General features: G+C 35.0%; 1 protein-coding gene across 4 annotated transcripts; it reads left to right on the top strand.

The window, feature by feature from the left end:
• The first annotated feature begins 5,211 nt into the window (after nucleotides 1-5,211).
• LOC132307342 (zinc finger CCCH domain-containing protein 13) lies at nucleotides 5,212-20,427 on the top strand. Of its 4 annotated transcripts, none has more exons than XM_059805070.1 (12): nucleotides 5,619-5,743; nucleotides 7,246-7,752; nucleotides 7,857-7,967; nucleotides 8,649-8,682; nucleotides 10,504-10,645; nucleotides 10,833-10,889; nucleotides 12,419-12,516; nucleotides 12,654-12,725; nucleotides 12,917-13,131; nucleotides 14,998-15,203; nucleotides 19,755-19,967; nucleotides 20,195-20,427. In XM_059805070.1, the coding sequence occupies exons 2-12, from the start codon at nucleotides 7,731-7,733 to the stop codon at nucleotides 20,264-20,266; spliced, it is 1,242 nt and encodes a 413-aa protein (XP_059661053.1). In that variant the 5' UTR covers nucleotides 5,619-5,743; nucleotides 7,246-7,730; the 3' UTR covers nucleotides 20,267-20,427. The 4 variants fall into 4 exon arrangements, with proteins under 4 accessions (XP_059661051.1, XP_059661053.1, XP_059661055.1 ...); XM_059805072.1 differs by having other exon boundaries at nucleotides 5,628-5,743; nucleotides 7,243-7,752; XM_059805068.1 differs by lacking the exon at nucleotides 7,246-7,752 and having other exon boundaries at nucleotides 5,212-5,743.
• Nucleotides 20,428-20,871: the final 444 nt, after the last annotated feature.

The raw sequence follows: 20,871 nt of genomic DNA, 5'->3' as shown, positions 1-20,871 counted from the left end.
ACTCTTGGATTGTTGAATGTTGAATGTTGATTCAGTTTTCTTTTTTGTAATTCTAATGGATTAACTGAATTTGTGGGATGTAATATTTTTATATTTTGTGTTTATTTATGTTTTTATTTTTGTTATTGTATTTGTATTTTTTTTCAGAGAAATTAAAATAATATTGAAAAAGTCAGCTTGGTTAACGATTCCATGGAACCGAACCGGAACCGAACCGTTTTTACGGTTCGGTTCCGGTTCGGTTCCACTGTCCATGGTTCCGGTTCCATTTTTTAGGAACCGTTGAGACCGGTTCCGGTTCCGATTCCAGCAAGAACCTAACCGAACCGAACCGTGTGCACCCCTATTGTATATCACCGTTAAATGCAACATGTATAGGCACGTGACCTACATTTTATACTAAATGACCATATTGCCTTTATGAACATTGAAGGACAATAATGTCCTTTTGTAACCCAGACCCAAACACCTTATAAACTACACACCCAAACACTACCTAACCTTGCCCCCCAACACCTAACTCTACTGAACCCGCATCCCAAACAAGGCAAACCCAACCAGAGCATTATCAGGTTTATGCTTCATCACCAATTTCACAACTCCGAGTGCTTGCTTTATTGGGTAGTTTGGGGAATTTCACTATTTGCATCAATTTTTTTATCGACACATCTTCTGGTACTCAGCCATAGCAGCATGCTTATCGCCACAGACATCGCCACCGCCGCCGCCGCCGCCAATTCAACCAGCACCTTCTCTATCGTCTTTGAAACCCAAATAATTCATAACGTAAAACCCAATTGAACCCCACAAAGCCACTGTCATCATCCCTCATCCACTGCTATCACCCTAGCATATCCACAACCACCATCAATGCCACCATAACATGAACAAATCCAACCACTAACCCTCTTTCTTTTGCCTAAAAACTTAAATAATTGGCCAAAAGAACCCAGACCACAAACCCACTGCCACCATCCACCACTACCGCCACCAACACCATCGCCACCTCAACGCCAATCAATAGCACTACTAATTTTCAAAAGGGTAATTTACACAGACCTCCTCTATGGCTTGTCATAATTACAGGCGGCACCCTTCTTGTTCCGGAAATTACGCGGACCTCCCCTACTTTTGAAAATATCCTACACAAATCACCCTTATGTGTGACGGACCATTAAATACACAAACGGAGATGTCAAAATTACTGAAATACCCTCTCATTGGCATCTAAAATTACTAAACTACCCCTCTCAGTTATTGGGTAGGCATGACATCAGCTTGTCGTCTTCTCCAAAAGTGCAAGTCGCAAAATCCATCACTAACCTTCATTCAAGGATTTACCTTCATCAGTTTTTTGACTCACTTTCTCTCAGGCCTTGTTTTTAGAATTTTCTCAGTATATACGTTTCTTATCCCTAATTGCGAAAAACATTTTTTACAGACACAACAAAATCAAAAGCGAGAAGTATCAGATCTGGTCCTGTCTCTCTCTAATCGAGACCTATCTCTCTCTGATTGAAAATTTTCTGTTGAAATTTAACTGGTAATTGCTGGAAACTAATTGAGCAATATGCTTTTAATTCAGGCTGGGAGAGAGCGTCAAAGATTTGAATTCGATGACTTCGATATGGTTCCTCAAAAGTTCAACATATGAACAAAGGAATTACCCACTTCACATTGATGAGAAATTTTTAAATGATGATGAATATGATGCTAGGCTTACTTTGATTTATCAACGGCAAAATTCCTTTAGTCATTTTGGTCTCAAAAGGGAAAGTGGAGTGATTGGATTGTACTTCCATCAGAATTTAATATTTTTGGCTTATATTTCCATTTTCACCTATACAAGTGTTGGATCCTCCTATTCTTGTTTTTTTTCTGTTTGGCAATAGTAGGTTCGCTGGCTTCTTTAATAGAGTTCTGGTGTTATTTATATAAATGGTGTATCTGGACAACTTTTTTTGTACCAACATTAGGATTTCAATTGCAATTTGTTAAAACTGGTCTCAGGCATTGAGATTGATAGTGATTCAGACAAATGCGTGTACGCGCATAATGGAACTTGGATCTTACTTGATGAACGAGTAAATATCTCAGGTTGTGGCATCGAATTAGGTCATCACTTTTCTGGTGAATTGATGTATTAGTGGTTCATTCCGTGCTCCATTGGAGGAGATGATAGCGGATTGTTAAAACTGATTACCCAACATTTTTCTGAGAATATTCTACCACTGGTAACATGGAGCATATGGAAATAAATTTTGTAGGAGGATATGAACATACGGTTTGCCCTTTACCAAAAACACATAAATTTGGAATTACCAGTTATATAATCCTGGATAGCGAGAAGAGAGCGGCGCCGATTAACCGGACGCTTCTCGACATCATCCGAGATGACCCCAACGGCGGTTTATCTGATTTTCTAGATCAGTCTATAATTTCTATTTTATATATATATATATATATATATAATATGAAATTATATAGAGACCGGTATTTTAGGGATTTTAGAAAAAATAGTAGATGACGTCATCAATTTCCGTTGTTGACTGGCGTTGATCGTAACGGGAGGGAGGTCCGTGTAAAATATTTTCAAAAGTAGGGGAGGTTCGCGTAATTTCCGGAATAGGAACGGTGCCATCTGTAATTATGGCAAACCATATGGGAGGTCTATGTAAATTACTCTTTTCAAAAACTCAAACAATTTATACTGAACCACCGTAGAATCCATCCCACTGCCAGCACCCACCACTTCCGCAATCACCATCATCGCTACCAAATGCTCAGTACCTGTTATGCAACTTTTCCACCAAAAAAATCAATAATTACAGTCTCAAAATTTTTACGACATTCATCTTCAACCTTGTCATGTGGTTATGCAAATGAGATCCAAGGTTAAATATTTGCAATCAACTGCGTGTAAAATGGGTGAATCAATATGTGAACGAATGAGAATCAATAGGTGCCATTAAAAGAATCGGTCTAAGGAGTAAATGTTAGAGTTGGGCTTTGGAGTTACAGAGCAAACAGGGGAAATAAGGGAAGGCCAAATCCCTAATTATTTAGAACCTTAATTTCAGAAAATTCCAAAAATTTCAATCCATTGACACATGAAAACGTAGAAGATGGTGATGATCTCTAATAGATGTTGCCTTCTTTATGATTATTTTTCTTCTATTTCATCTCTCTGGTCTCTTTTTTCTCTATCTCTCTAATTTCTTTGGTTTGGGTTGTGTTTGGTGAACAACATATATCAAGTATAGTAGATTATGGTAAGACTTAAAATGTTTTGGCAAAAAAAAAGAAAAAAAAGAAAGAAGAAGAAGTGTCTAAGTTAAAACGACGTAGTGTATAAGGGTAAACTGGTCTTTCAAATTTTTCGGCATCAAAAGCTGACGTTATGGGGTAAATTGCAACAAAAACATAGTTCAGGGTTTTTTTTGCATTTTACGCTAAAAAAAATAGAATAAAAAGTAATGGACCATTTTCCAAATTGGGCATAAATTGATATATATTCCAATGACATTGCAATGCATTTAAAAATAGATATGGAACTGATGGGAAGTAATATATATATATGAACGGGAAGGCTCTCATGCGGTCTAAAACAACGTACTTTTAAACGGACCACCAAAAGTCAAATAGTAAATTACACTTTATTACTTTATCAGACTTAACCATAGTTAATAATGTTACCTTTAATAGTTAATTTACCATAGTACTTTTATTCAATCTCTCTTGTCCTTATTAGTATTGAGCTATGGAGTTCCAGAAAACCCAAATTTGGAGACTTTTTATTGTTTCTATGGTAGGATTAAGCAATACATACTTTCTGTTTAAAGTTCTTGTTAATGATGATCTAAATTGGAGGGAAAAAAAAGCTTATTCCTGAACCCTAAAAAAAAATTTATTCACGAAGTGTGGAATAATGGGTCGAAGAAAAGAATAATGGGTCGAAGAAAAAAATTAATAGAGCAAAAAAATAAAAAATAAATAAGAGAGCAATAATGGAAAAAAAATTAAGAGAGCAAAATAAATAAATAATAAAAAAATAAATAAATCAAAGTGCAAATAGAAGAGAGAGAAAGAAAGGGTGACCTGGATCTGGTAGCCTTGGAGTCCGTTTTTGGAGAATCAAGTGGTTGTGATGGTGTGGATATGGCGGTAGTGGTTGAGATTGCAAGGAAGATTAAGGACCAGAGAGATTGAATAAAGGTATTATGGTAAATTAACTATTAAAGGTAACATTATTAGCTTATGGTTAAGTGTAATAAAGTAATAAAGTGTAATTGATTATTTGACTTTTGGTGGTCCGTTTAAAAGTACGTTGTTTTGGACCGCATGAAAGCCTTTCAGTATATATGAATGAGTAAACAACTTTTATTAAATAGTTTAAATTTTTTAGTTGTACGCTCAACTCGTTATGCTGTTAGAAATGTAATAGGTTTATTAATCTTAAATGGTATGTTGGTAAGAAGGAAAAAAAAAGGGGTGGAAGGAAAATAGGAAATAAGAAATAAATTTCCTAAGTTCCGTAGAGATGATATAAGAAAAGAAAAGATAATAGGAAGGATGAGTTATTCTTCTTCCTTCATAAATGTTTATCCGTCTAGGCGGAAGATAGGAGAGAGAAGTTTTAAATTATTACATCACCCTTCATAAATATTTAATAAATACCATAAATAAAATAAAGGTGGTTTAATGATACTTTTTTTTTATTTATCAAATTAAATTGTCAGTTTTTTCTATTCTCTTCTATCAAATTGAATAAAAAGAGAAAATGCTTAATTATCAGTTGCGAATCATTAGACTTATTTTTTTAATTGATCAATTACATAACAAGAAAGTGAAGTCCTCCATTTAGTTGTATTTAATATAAATAACCAATTAAAAATTATTCGGTTAGACAATTCATTACAAATGAGTAAAACCTCCATGTTATATTTGGTATAAATATTTAATTAAAACTTGTGAGTAAAACCACCATGTTATACTTGGTATAAATATTTAATTAAAACTTATTTGATTAGATAATTCATTATAAGTGTTGGACGTAAGTATCATTGCTCTTATAATAATTGTATTTAAGACGGTTTCATTTAATTTTCTGCTGAAATCACTCGGCCCAATCTTAGATTGGGTCCAAATCCTACAATCGGGTCTCACTATGGGCATTAGGTTACTACGTATTAACTTGGGCTTTATTTGGGGCTTCAACGAATCTACTCGAAAAGGCAAGTATTCTAGGGTTTATGAATTCTTCTCCGGCTCTGAATTTTCTCTACAGAACAAGCACATTTCGCGCTCCAGGTACGTTTCAGTTCACTCAATCTATACACAGACGCGACTCCTGGTATATTCAAGTGTTTTATTAGGGTTCCTGCGCTCTGGTTCAATGCCGTGAAAATTAGGGTTCTTGCGCTCTGGCTCGACATTATTCACTCTCCCAACCTAGGGCTGGTTTTAATCGCTGCAGTTCTATCTTCTAAGCATTATGTCCAGTTCAGATGTTATTCGTTAATATGTTCGTGGATTGATTCATTTTTTCGACACAATATTTCTCGGTGATTTGTTAAATTCGGCAAATCTATACACACATTAATACAAACATTAAGGATGGTTGAACGAAAGCTATACAAGACGAAGCTCTGCGTATTGTATCAGAACGGTCGTTGTCCTCATCAGAGTTGCTCGTTTGCCCACGGAAAAGCTGAACTTAGGCGCTTCCCTGGTTCCTTCCATGGTAATTTTGCTTCTCATGTCCGTTACTCTATATTATAATTTTTTACATATTGAAACTATTGTAAATTTATATGATGCCAATAAACCATATTCAAGATCGAAATGTTTCATTGCTACATGTGCTTGATTGACCCTGTTCATTTTCTGTCATTAGTATGCTTGAAACTCTTATATTATTTATTTTCCATAATTTGGATCTCATTATATTGAAACACGTATTTAAGTGGAAATCGCATTAGGTCAAGATACCTTCTTTCTCTTTCTTGTTTTGGTTAAGGAATTGTGAGAGTAATGAATGCAGATGCCCTCGTAGATTATATAGCATGGAAACTAGATATCTTATTAACAATTGTTGATGGTTATTCACGTATTGAATGACCATATTGTTGTTATTTACTACAAACTCTCATATTTGACAATGATCCTATATTATCATACTTAATGCTACACTGCTGTAGAGACAATTTGATAGGTGCTGCTGGAAAGCAAAAGTAAGAAAATGATGCTGATATATGTCATATTTCAGATTTTTGATTTTAGTATAAACCTTTAGATGCACTGAAAACGTGTTTGTATTGTGAGATGTTTTGCATGTTATCTTTTTGACATCTATTGATCCCCTTAGTATGATTTTCTTCAAATCAAAGTAATTTTCCTTAAAATTTATTTGATTTGTCTATTAAAATTAGTTGTTTCTTTGTTTTAATGTGATCATATTTTCCCAGCTAATACTTTGTGATGATGGAGATTTGAATTTAACACAAAATAAACTTTCACAAAATAAGTCTGTTAATGGAAAGTTGAATAAAAGTCTCATTGCCAGTGTAGAATTATTTAATTTTTAGAGTACACAGACAAACATTGCTTGAAAACTTATAAAACTAGGGAGATATTGGAGGGAATGTAAAATTCAATTTGAACATGCACGTGAACTGCAAACTATAATTTTGAAATGTTACCTTTTAAAAAATTCAAGTCCATTATTGTTTTAAAGAGATTCTAATTACATCCTACTTAGATCCATCGTTCAATGGGTACTTACTATGTTTTTCAAATGCATATTTTTTGGAGTTCTTTTTTAGTATTTTTTAATTTTTTTGATAGCTAGTTTCTGTTCTTCAGTAAACTATTCTTAATTAGTTTCCGTGTCATAAATCACTTTTGGGTTTCTATTCAAAATCTAGTACTATCATTTGTGCACGCCTTAGGCTCTGCACAAGTTGAAGCTTAATGTTTCACATTGCGCGATAAATTACAGAAGATATTCTTGGACAACCCTCAAATTTGTAAATTGCTGGTTAAGGTATGATCAAGTATGACACACTTCATAATATCTCAGCAGTTTGGGTATTTGATTAACCAATAGAAAGTTCAATGACTGACAGTACTTTTTTATCAGAATGGATTGTGCTGGTTGGTTTATCTTAATGCTGCTTTTGGTGTTGTTTCTCGGCAAACTTCATCCTGGTTTACTCTAATCTTAATGTATCTATGAAACAGCAGCATTATATGAAGGATCAGAATTTAGGTTTTTCTGGGCATATTTTCTTCCATAACATATAGATTACAAGCTGGTTCGATGATACATCCAAATGTTATTCCTAGTAAGTTCTGCAGTTTGTCTATTGGTGGAGCATGTGGTATTTCCTTCATCTGTGAATTCTCCTTCAATGACATTACAAAGGGATCTCTTGTATGGGAGATAGAGTCAGAACAGACCAATATATTACATGTGGGATGGATTATAAATTATTCTTTGATATGGCACCAAGGAGAAATCTGTACCACACAGAATGCATTGTTTTTTTAATTGCTCGAGAAGACAGGGATTCATCTATCCTTTATCTGTTGCTTCTATGATATTTGAAGGGTTTTCTCAATGGTATAAGCTCAAACACTGGTATATCTATATCTATTCATTATATGAGAGCGGTATTTTCTATGTCCTCTTTGGCAATGGCATGAAGGCACTATAACTGTTCATTATTATGTTACTCATGTTGTACCATGGTAAGCTTACTTTGTTATCAACTACGGGCTTCCTGCTTTCAAATTTGAAACGAAATGATGACTGTGTCAACCTACTTGAAATTCGTCTCTCTTCCTTGTTGCAGGTAGGCGGGAATATCAAGGTAGTGACTTGAGAGATAAGCTTGACAAAAGGCATTCTCCACTGCAACGGTATTCTCATGGGAGAGATGTTAGAGGCCGATATGCATCTCATGGTTAGAAACAAAATCATTGTATTTTTCCCCTTTTATGTTCTAGTATTGCTAATTATTGCCAGTATTGCTGCTGTGATTTAATTATTGTTATAATAGATTTTGATTTCTTCTCATTTTTATTGGTTGTGTTGAGCTTAGTCACCATGGTGTAAATATTAGGGACCATTTGGTTTTCTTTCCCTGCCGATCCCAAGTAATTGGGAAAAGGTTTTGTTGTTATTGTTGGTTTTTTTTTCCCTCTTTCTTTTTTTTTTTATAAGTAAATTTTATTGAAAAACCGCTCAAAAGGGGAGCGAGACCCAAGAACAAAATAACAAGGCCAAAACGCCTCAAGCCTTCAAAGAGGCCAAAAAAACAACCAACTCCTCAACAGATCGATAATCCCTCCCTGAAATTCAACAAAAAAGAGTGGAAAGAATAGAGAACTTAATCATAGAGATAGGCTTTTCATTTCCATCAAAGTATCTCCGATTTCTCTCAAGCCAAATACACCACCAAACACAAAGAGGTGTAGCCCTCCAAGCATCCTGGATGAGAGTCCCCACTGAACACCCTCTCCAAGCCTCAATCAACCCTCTAGTGGAGCAAGGCAGTTTATCATTTTCCCTTTTAATGCTTCTGTTATTTCTTGGTCCCTCTTTTTTTTTTAGTCTGTGTTAATCTGTTTTGTTTTAATTGCAGGATACAGTCCTTCCAGATCTATAGAGAGGAGGAGGTAATTTTATTTTATTTTGTTTTTTGCTTATATATATATATATATATATATATATATATTAGAAATGAAATGTAAATTTTCCTAAAAGTAAATTTCATATATGTCATCTAATTGGAATACGGCTTCCAAGCCTGCCATATAGCCATTGATTCTTTATAAAGAGAGTTACACTTGTAGGAACTCTAGTGTATGTGGCTTAAATCTCAAACAAGTATTGCTCCCCTTTTCTAGCATTCCGAATTTTTTTACTGTAAGTTTGTTTTATATTCATTCCCGTCTTCTTGTTTGCCGTTCCCTTTTAAAGGACATTTATCAACAATATGACATGATTATGTTGGTGCATCCAGATGGATGGAGGGAATATGTGATTAATATAAAATCTTAAATTTCTAGTGGAAAGGCTTGTCTCTATCTCTGTTTCAATGCATGTTGTTTGAATGTCAAACGAGAACCACACTTTGCATCTTTGTAATGGTTGCCTGTAAACTTGTATAAGAAAATTTCTTAACAACTACATAACCTCATGCAAATTTGGCTTCTAAATGACCAAAAATTACTTTTGTTGTTTGTGCGGTATCTAATGTGATTAATATAAAATCTTAAATTTCTAGAGGAAAGGCTTGTCTCAAATCTTAAAAAGGTTGTTTACCGCACCCATTTGGAAGGAAAAAATTGCGGTGATGATTTTTTTTATTTATTTTTTTGATAAGTAAGATTTTATAAAAGGGCGCTCAAAAGGGGAGCGCTCCCAAAGAAGACAACAACCGTCCAAGACGACACTATAGCTTTAAGCTATCCACAAAATCCAAAAGAGAATCCGTTGAATTACAGTCCTGCCAATTTACCCAAAAGAATAAAGAAGTAAGAATACTGTATTTAATAGCCCAAATGGGAGACTCCTCTTCCTCAAAAAATCTCCTATCTCTCACGCCACATGCCCCACCAAATACAAAGGGGAGTGGCCCTCCAGGTATCTCTGACTCAGCTCTCCACTGCACACCCTTTCCAAGTCTATAACAAGTCTACCATGGATTCTGAGAACACCCATGGAAGACCAAAAGCACCCAAAAACATAGACCAAACATCCCTAGCCACTGAACAATGAATAAGATGATGGTTGACAGATTCACCCGTTATCTTGCACAAACAACACCTATTAACCACAGCATGACTCCTTTTTCCAAGATTATCAGTAGTTTGGATGCTTCCCCAAGCAGCGGTCCAAGAGAAGAAAGCAACCTTCAGTGGAGCTTCCGACCTCCAAATGGCCTTCCAAGGAAAAATGGGGCCCGGGCGCTCCAACATACAATTGTAACATGACTCCTTTTTCTAAGATTATCAATAGTTAGGATGCTTCCCCAAGCAGCGGTCCAAGAGAAGAAAGCAACCTTCAATGGAGCTTTCGACCTCCAACTGGCCTTCCAAGGAAAAATGGGGCCCGGGCAATCCAACATACAATTGTAGAATAACTTAACCTCGAAAACCCCTCTTGAGGTATTGATCATGCTGATTTTTTCTGCTGTTGATTTATTAAACGGGGACTATATGGTTTGCCCTTTATAGACATACTTGCTGCAGTCGCTATGGTTGATTATATTAGGTTGTATGCCTCCTGACTGATCTTGAGTAAGAGGAGTGCCATTCTTTACTTCTCAAAATTTAACATAATATCTTATTTTTGTACTTCTTTCTTTGAAACTAAACAAGTATTAGAATCATTAAGATTGTTTTTTTTTTTTAATTTTATTAAAACTTCTTTTTGCTATTGTTACCATGTTATACTCTAACTGGGTTCATGGTATTGTACATGTTGTCTTGCAGTGACAGAAAACACAGGAAGAGACAACAGTTGGATGGACAAAGTGATTTTTCTGGGAGTGGGAAAATCTCAGATTCTACTGGAGATCGAGTTAAAGACAAAAATATATTATCCTCTGAAACCAAAGACATTCTTGAGGAGCAGGTTTAAAAAATTTTGTCGTTTGTAGTGAATTACTGAAGAAATTTAATTCTTTTTTTTTTTTTTTTGAAATGGTGGTGCTCATGCTTCTAATTGTAACCAATATGCTAATAGTTTTTATTTATTGTATATATCTTCTTTTTTTTTTTGATAAGTATTTATTTTATATATCTTTTGAAACAAAATGCAGTTAAGGCAAGTGCAGTTGGATATCGCCATGCTAGATGACCACAAAAGTCAACTAGAGGTTAGTTCAATCTGTTTGTTGTTGCTGCAGCATCTTTTTTTTCTTTCTTTCTTTCTTTCTTTTTCCTTTTCCTAGGAAAAATATAAAAAAACCATGGCCTTTATGTGTGCTTTTTGCCGTTACATTTTATATATTATCTTTATGTGCCAAATTTGATCTCAGCATGTTTCTTTTTGGAAACTTTGTATGTTATTTGAGCTTATGATAGTCCCTTGGTTGTTTAGACACTCTTTTATTCCATACAATTGTTTTTGCAGATTATTAAAGTTTGTTGCTTGATTAAGTTCATAACTAGTGAGTTAACTTCCTACAATAATTTCTGCACAATTTCTTTATCTTGTGCTTCATTGTTCATATCTAACCGTTGGACATCAACCCATGCTTAATTAAATGGTGGTTTTGCCCCTTTTCACATAAAGTTCACATGCTCTATATATGTCTTCTGGTAAACCTAGGCATGACTCATGCAGGGAGTACAATGATACCGAACTGCTGTTGCATGCGTAGGATGGCAGAGGGGAACATTAGTGACATCTAGATTCATTGTGAGGTTTCTAGAGATCCGCGGCCTATGCTCTTTTCAGTTCTTGGTGTACACTGGAAACTTCTGTAGTAAATGATTTGTTTAGTTGATGGTGATGTGACTTTGCTATTAAAAGAATGAAGGCTTTTTTAAGATGCAGCTCCTCTGTGTCTTGTGGTGTATGGAAGAAAATAAATAGGTGCATGTTTGAGGAAGTGGCTATTCTGATGGTTAAATTGGAGTAAAACATGTTATATGAAATATGGTTTTGGGCTATTGCAAGTCCTTGGGTTTCTTTCACTTTGGCACTTCCTGTATAATGCTATCTCTTCTCTTAACAATAAGAAAAAAGAATGTTTCCCCACTTACATTTTGCATCTGTTCAGTGTACAGCCCATTCACCATCCTAGAGAGATAGATAGAGAGAGAGAGAGAGAGAGAGAGAGAGAGAGAGAGAGGATAAATTGTTTGCCGGCAAGTAGATCGCTGCTGTTGGTGGCTGTTGTTTATGGTAGGTTGCTATAAATGCGTTGGGTTGGGCAAAGTTTTACATCTTAAACAGAAGTAACAAAGTTTTTAATGGGCCTAATGTATGTGGGGTGGGCTAAGCCTTTATCTCATAAAATTTTATATAATTTTCACAAGCCTATTAACAAGCCTGTTCACGATTGTATGAGCCGAGCCGTAGGCTGTTTGAGATTGTTCCATTTTTTTAAACGAGCTTGAAAATTTTGTTTGTGTTCGGTTCATTTACTAAACAAACGAACACGAGCCAAGCACAACCCGAGCTGTTTTGTCCAATGCTCGGTTTATTTACAGCCCTATGTCAAATATATGGATCAAGGTTTGGATAACTAATACGTTATCCTTACCGCCTCATTGCGAGGAGTCATTGTGGTTTTATTAATATATATATGTCTATATATATTTTTTGTTATTGGTCTCTATATTTAATCTATATCTATATGTTAAGACACTTTCTGACACAATATGTGATTGTCCAAAGATCTACCTGGAACAGAGGGTCCAAGAAGAAGATAGTCTTACTTCTAAAGTTCAGGAGCTTGAGATGCAGTTGAGCAAAGAGAAAGAGGAATGCAAAAGGTATATATTCCAGAAAATGCTAGATTTTTCTGTCTTGTTGCTCAATTACAGGTAAGGCGTTGCTCTGAGGTGTGACTGATGATTTCTCTCTTACCCATTCTCTTTGTGGGGACCCACTGGGCTAATTGTTTTTCTAGGATAACTTCGAAAATAAAAAAGTTCACCAAGGCACACAATCGTTACTCGCGGATACAAGATGAGCTAAAGAGGCAAGTTACACTTTTAAATATATTTTTGGCTCCCTTCTGCATGTTTGTTTGCCTTTTTGTATCTTTTTCAGCTCCCTTTTGTATCCTTTTGATTGCTTGCACAGCACTACTCCTCGCTGTCAGATTCTTTAACATGATAGCTTGGTTTGATGGTTCTTATAATTCAATCGGTAATATAATGAAATGTTTAGGTCACAAGCTCGACTTCAGAAGCTGGGAGACCAGCTCGGCTCAGATACTACTAGACTTGGTGCTGATGAAGGGGATTCAAACGTCAACATTTTAAGTGATGGAGAAACCATTGGTAATCAAGCAACAAGCCCTCGAAATGAGCCGCAAAAGCGTGCTTCTCCAAGCAAGAAAAGGCCACGGTCTAACGTGGAAGCTGCTGAAGAGCCAAGACCAGGTGATATGAAAATTACTTATCACCATCATCATTCTTGCTTTTATCCCATATGAATGGGCCCTGCCACATTTCTTTTTCAATTGCTTTCTATTATAAACTGTTTCTCCATTTAATTATAATTTTTAAAGCCATTTCTTATTATTTCATTCTACATTAGTTTTTGTCAGAATTTATGCATCTATATGTAAGACAAAGTATTCTTTTGCACTGAAAGCACAACCATTATGAGGGCTTTCCTATATTTTGCGTTGCACTTTTCCTTATTTACAACCCGGTGCTTGCATTGCACGCACACTAGCGTTCGCCAGTTTATCAAAACATGAAAAATGTGCATAATGGATTATGTCAATTTTTTCATGTTTTTGTTAACTGGCGAACGCTAGTGTGCGTGCAATGCAAGCACCGGGTTGTACATAAGGAAAAGTGTGCTGCAAAATATAGGAAAGCCCCCATAATGGATGTGGTTTTGGTGCATAATATAAGCACTTTGTTTATAACCAAATGTACACTTCTAAATATGAAATTTGATTTTGTTGTCAACTTGGATGCCACTTCTCTAGTACCTTTTAGTTTCTCAGTGGGTTCTCTCTCTCTCTCTCTGAGGTTACACCCTTAGTTGTTGGATCAAGAGAGCACGATGTCATAGTACTATCAGCCAACAACCTCTGAGAGCACACACTGACCTGAAAACACCCTCATGATGGCCTTTTCGTCCTAGTAATTGGTTTGACATACTAACATTATTCATGGCATGCAGTTAAAGTTTTTGAGTAATGCTGATTATCAGCATTACGATGAAATTTGATTTGCAACCTAATGCAGAAACCTGGACTGATTGATTTATGAAACCTGTGTACTTTTTTAGTAATATAATTTATGAAACAATTTTTTTAGTATTGTTTCCCAAACAATAGGAAAATTTCCAATTTACTAGATTAAAATGGAAACTTCAGCAACTATATATGCAAGCATATAATAAATAAGTTGAAGATAAATAAAGATAGGTGCATCCCTTAGAAGATACACAAGGCCTAATAGGGCCTCTAAGGCCCAAAGTGGCTTTCACTAAGTGAATTCACTATTTTGCCCTTATAATGTGAATCATCTAAGTCTAAGGGTCAACTTAGTTATTCTAGAGATGCATAATTAGTTCATCAGGTCCTGGAGTTCATTTGAGATCTAATCAAATGCAATATAAATTACTTCACAAAAAAGCTTAGCTCTCACCATTGGCCTATACTACCCATAGTCTTCAACTTGATCTTCAGTGTAAGCTTTTGAGTTCCATGACCATGAGCCTTAGATCCATTTGAGCTTTGCCTTTGAATTATTTGAGTTTTTAATAATAATAATATGAAATTATTCATACTCAAGTAGAGTGTTAAATTCTCACATTAATAGCTTGTATCATCAAAATTACCCAAATCCCTTGGGTTGAAATCTTGGGGTTAACAAGTATGCCACTCGGTCCGCTCCTATATCACCTTTTCTTTTCTTCTTTTCTGTTTTCTTTTAATATTTGTTTATTTGGGCCTTGAAGAAATTTAAAACGAGAAGTCTATTGGCTCTACGATTTTGTTTTATTTTACACTTTTTCTAGTTATGATTAATTCACCTGGTACATATTCAACAATAAATGCATCAACTGCCAATTTCAATAACTTGGGCTTATGCATTAACCGCCTATTTGAATAACTTGGGCTTATTTATTTGTTTTTTCCCAGTTTGTTAAATATGTATCATTTAATAATTGTTTTATAAACAAGAAGAGATGCTCTATGGTTCTATCTTAGTTTGTTAATTTGCGCCATTTAATTGCATCATGTTTGCTTGTTTTTTTTATACTGACATTTTTTCCTGCACCAGCAAATTTAACAAAAGGAGAAAGATTTATGGCTGGAACAATCAAATTACAGAAGCTTTCTCGATGGAGTGCCCAACATGCTCAATCTAATGATAATAAGGAAGCTGAGTTAGAGTATAATGGAAATCATGGTAGTAGGCCCTTAGCTAATGAAGACAAGCCTAAACAAGGAAAGAATTATTCTGATATTGTTCACTTGGCAAATAAGGTGCTATCTCCATTTATATATATTTGTTTCCATCTGTTCATTTTTGTTTATTTGCCATAAATTTGATGCATAAGAATTGTTGAGGTAATATTTAAGGGTTGCAATTTGTGTCGGTGGGTCATAATTATCGTGTTGTCTCGGTAGTATTATGCTGAATAGGTCAACCTGAACATGACCCGTTTAATAATCATGTCAGGGTCCTGACATGAACACGACGTGTTTATTAAACGAGCAACACAACACGAACTGTGCAACTTGCTTGTTAAATGGGACGTGTAATGACACGACCTGTTTAAGTTAAATTGGTCGTGTAACTTGTTTAATGACCTGTTTAACTCTTTGTCCTGGATCCCGTTTAATATCTGATTACCAAAAAAACAAAGAATACAATACTAGTATTGTTGGGCCAAGCTTGGAGGTGGTGAGGCTCGGCTCGAGGTCGATCGAGCCTAGCTTAGCCAAGATCGAGCTCGGCTTGACATTGTTTGGGGAAATTCAGCCCGGTGAGATCGTTTACGCCAGTCGATATCCATCTTTTTTTTTTTTTTTACACAAAGAAATAGGATTTATACACGATCTGCATTTATACACACAGACGCACACATAGAGTTACCGTATCATTTAACTGGAGGAATAAAACCACTGAACTCGAGTAGATTTCAGGTCTCCATCATCTTCAACCTCTTTACACAACAAAAAAGAAATCCAGATTCCACCGCTGATAACATGAGAGGAGGGAGAGAAGAGAACCTTGGAAGATCAAGCTCCCAATCGGTGGGTGGCCGGTACTTGGAGCTTTCCGGCGTTGGGTAGCTAGGGCTGTTGCTGTGTTTGGAGTCTTCTCATTTGCGTGAATAGAATGAAAATGAAATGAGATTAGGGTCATGTTTAAATGGTAGATGGGCTTGGGTCATTGAGAAAGATAATGGGCTTGGATTATACTTTCTAGAACATTATGTCATGAATTGTGTTGGGCATATATATATATATATATGAAGGATGGTTATTTATAGTTAAGCGGACCTCTTTTTATGTGGATTAATCTAAAAGTGCATGGACTAAAAAAAGTATATACGTATGTTTGGAGATATATATATATATATATATATATATATATATATATATTCGAGCTCAAAACGAGCCCTTAACCAAGTCTGTTCACGAACACGTTCACAAACAAACAAGCTGAATGTTTAATAAATGAATCTAAGAATTTTGTTCGATCTCGGTTTGTTTATTAAACAAATGAACACAAACCTAGCCCATGTCGAGCCGAGCTCGGTTCATTTATTGCCCTAGTTGCGTTGACGAGTGATCTAGTGAATCGCAGGGCTCGTCTTGCATATTGACCAACTAATTGCAACCACACCCAATTCCACTTCTTTAGTTTAATAACTATCAACCTTGTGTAGGACGCCTTGCTTTTCTTTCCGTGCCTTTGGCTTCTCCATAATGCTTTCTTCGGTAGGAAGGAAGGAAGAGGGGTGGAGAGAAGATAGGCAATAAGGGACAAACTTCATTCGTTTAGTAGAGAGGAGAGAAAGGATGATAGGAGGATGAGTCATCCTTCCTCCTCCACAAATTTACATCCCTCCAAATATGGGACGGAAGAGATGAGGGAAGGTGAGTAGGGCTATAATAAAAGTTTTAAATTACAATACTATCCTTCATAAATTACAATATTATAGATAATGATTGGTATAACAGTAAAATCAATTTAAAATTCTCTCTTCCCATCTCTCCTAACGAACACATTAAGTTGTCAGTTTCTTCTCTTCTCTTTTATCCAACCAAACAAAAGGAGGGAATGACACAAGCTCTTCTCTAGGGATGTCTCATCAATTCCTTTTTCTCGCCCTTCCATCCATTTTTTTTTTCTTTCCTACAAAACGAAGCTTAAGAGAGAGAAGAATGAGAGAGAGAGAGAGTACTAGAGCTGGTGACACGAAAAGGTTGAACTTTGACAATATGAAGGAGAAAATAGACACAATTAGTTAAACGGGTCTAATTGGGTTAAATGGGTTGAACCCCCCTGAAACACGAACACGAAAACGATTAAGGTCAACCCAAACTAGCTAACATTGTGTTGTGTTAGAGGGTCGTGTCGACTTTTGTCACTCCTAGTTATACGATGTAATCTTAAGCAGTGTTTTCTTGGGATGGAGCAATTGTACTAAGTTTTGATAGGTGCCCCCTTCATAAATCACAACATGCAGGATAAGCTAGTTGAAAATTTTGCCTTCCCCTCAGAATGTAATAGAAAAAAATTCACCAAGCATTTATGAAAAAATAAAAATAAAAAAATTCACCAAGGGCGGAGTCAGGATTTTAATTCAGGGGGGCGTAGTGTAAAAAAAAATAAAAATAAAAATTTATGATATAAATTCTTGAAATCAAAGGGCAAAGAAGAAAAAAAAAAATCATTGCAGAATCACTACTCCCTCCGTCCCTTATTAGTTGCCCATTTTTAATTTTATAACTTTTTAAGGGGACATGTAATTAATACATTGTCCCCATTTCAAATTACTAAGTTGTCCTTCAAACTTTAAATATATATAACACCAAATTGTAAGATTTTTGAAAAGTTAGAAAGGTAATTATGGAAAGATGGCATTTATTTTGTTTTACTTTTTAAAGTGGACATTTAATTTGGGACACTCTAAAAAGAAAAAATGGATTACTAATATGGGATAGAGGGAGTATGATTTTTGTTAATATTTTCATTGAATAGAGATGTAAATCTTTGTATTTTGAAAACCATGTATGAAATTATCCCTATTGACTTCATAAAATTACATTATTAAATTTAAGGGTAAAGTGCACTAACACCCCCTCAAGTTTGATAAAAAGATACACAAATGAAACTTAGTCAATTTTGGGACAATGACACTCCCTGGAAAAAATTCCATCCAAACAAGGCCTTAAATCATATGAAAAGACAAAATTACCCCTTGATATTAAATTCAAATTTATGGTAAAAAAGCTGACTTGTTAAAAGTACACAATTGCCCCTGAATGGGAAAAGGAGAGAGGGATTGTAGACAGAACGATATAGAGAGAGAAAGATAATAGTTTTAGAGAGAGAAAGTGAGGGTTGCAGAAGAAAATAGAAGAGTTAATTCAAGAAAATAGAATTGAGTTAGGGAATTTTGTGGCACGTGAGACTCTAATCGATGAAGAATTTTGGGTGAGTTATATATATATATATTCTTATGAGATATATTCTAAGCCATGAAATTTCTCAGTATTTCTTATTTTCACAAATGACTCCAGCATTAGACGGAGGCTTTACTGTTATAAATCCAGCTTTTGGCTTGTTTGCAAGACTTGTTTATAATATTTTTAATCCAGTTTATGAGTTGGATCTACATGTTCTAATTTTAGGTTGTGTTAATTGGATTTGGGGAGCTTGATGTTTATGATTTTAGTTAAATTTTCTGTTTCTTATTCTCTTAATTTGTCATTCGATCATTTCAGTAACAAAGTTTTTTCCCCATTTGTTTTATTATGTGGCTCTTCTGCTTGATGCACTATAACATAGTGATGGAATGAATCATTGACACAGTGTTGATATATATATATATATATATATATTTATGTATATGTGTATATATACTCACGTGTGTATATATATATATATACTCACGTGTGTATTATATTTAAAAAAAAAAAAAAAAAATAGAAGGATGAAGGAAGGGAGAAGGGAGAGAAAGAAATGGGTTACTAAGGTTAGAAAGGTAATTTCAATATTTAAATGTCATTATCCTAAAATAGGCTAAGTTTTATTTGTGTGTCCTTTTGTCAAACTTCAGGGGTTGTTAGTGTACTTTACCCTAAATTTAAATAAGAGAAATAGATAAAAAGAATAAGATGGGAAACAAAGTTACATACTACAAGGGGAAAAAAGAAGAATTTTAAGAAGCAGGGAAAAAATAATGAAGAAAAAGGAAAGAAATATGAGAGGTATTTTAAAGGAAAAAAAATTTAGAGTCTAATTGAAGAAAGGAAATTTAACTTCTAGTAAAGGAGATTAAAAAGTTTTGGGCATTATATAGAATTTTTTTCTATATATATAAACAATAAAAAAATGGGCATGTGCCCCTCCTAGGCCTTAATTGGCTCCGCCCTTGCACCAAGAGATGGAAAGCTGTTTCTTACCAATAAAGGGCACTCACTTGACATCTAATCAATCGTCCATTTTATGAACTCACTTCAAAGCCATGCTATATGGTAACATTGTTGTGATATTAAATTCAAAAATGTAATTGGCACATAAAAATGACTCTTGTTTTTTGGTTATGCCCCCCAAATCCCTTTTGTTACTTAGCAGCCAGCTGGCTATGGACCTGTTAATATCATGAATTTGTAGATTGAGAAGATTTTTAGTTAGTGGATACAAAAAGGGGGTCACAGTAAATGGGGCCTGAGTATGTCATACTGCGCATTCATAAATATTCTCCATGCTGAAAAATTTGTCCATTATTTATTGTCCTTTTATTGAATTTCATTTAGGGGATGAGAGATAAATTTTTATATGATAAAAATGTGCAGTTGAAGGGTTCTGAGTCAGGTTTACTGCTGTCATCAACCGGAATGGCTGCTCATGCAGAGGATGACGTGGAAGTGATTGAAATGGGGGAAAAGATTGAGGTGGTTGATGCTGTTCCTACAAGAGCCGAGAAAGAAGTTTCATTTGAGATCCCAAGATTCCCATTTCCGCTGCCTCCGCCACCACCTCATTTTCCTCAAAATGCTTATGCGGAGGTTAGTTTAATTTACAAGTCTAGGTAATATGGCCAGTATATTATTGGCACATGCCTGTTTTAACATAAATAAATTTTGGATATCTTTCTTCTCCATGGTTATTTGTCCATAGCATCAAATATAGAGTTCTTATAAAAATTCAATTCTTATGCTAGTATTCAGCTTGAATTAACTTTATATTTTTTCCAATCTAGCATCTAAAATGAGCAATTTGATTTGGCTTGCAGTATGAGGGCGGTGATGAGAATGTAGACGTAGACGGGCTTGAGGAGGATACCGTGGATGTGGATATTGTTTGATAACTTGATAAAGCTGCAAAGCAGTCTTGGTATACGTCTTCATGTATATAACTATTTCATACATTTTCCAACAAGTATACTAAAGACTCCTGGGCTTGATGTGTAGAGTTGTGGGGTTGAAGATATATGATTCACATGCATGTCAAGGTTTTTTTTTTTTTCTTCATCTTCAGTATGCCAGGTTGAAATAGGATGAAATGTTGGGAAGTGAAATGAAATAATTTTTAAAGCAAATAGATTTGCTCTTCTTTATATATATTTATTATTATTATCATTTTTTTGTGTGAGCTTGTTGAAAATACCTCGAATGGTATCAGGCAATATAGATTGATCCGAAATCTGATTCAAATCCAATATAGCATCTATGGATACATAAGAAATGTATTGAATCGATTCTTTTTAATGAATAGATCCGATCGCAACTTCGAATATGGAATTCAAAGGGATCAAATAAGAAATATAATGAAATATACGATCAACCAACATTTATCAAATTTGAAAAAGAGTCAGAAGAAATGGTTCGATCCTCTTATTTTTATTTCTCGAACCGAGAGATCCATGAATCGGGAACGGCTTCCACTGAGGTTCGAACCCCTAACATTCCT

Source organism: Cornus florida, unplaced genomic scaffold (assembly GCF_030987335.1).
Source record: "Cornus florida cultivar Cherokee Brave unplaced genomic scaffold, ASM3098733v1 CherokeeBrave_3.0.0_Hap2_Chr05, whole genome shotgun sequence".
NCBI lineage: Eukaryota > Viridiplantae > Streptophyta > Magnoliopsida > Cornales > Cornaceae > Cornus > Cornus florida.
This window is presented reverse-complemented; position numbering and strand designations above follow the sequence as displayed.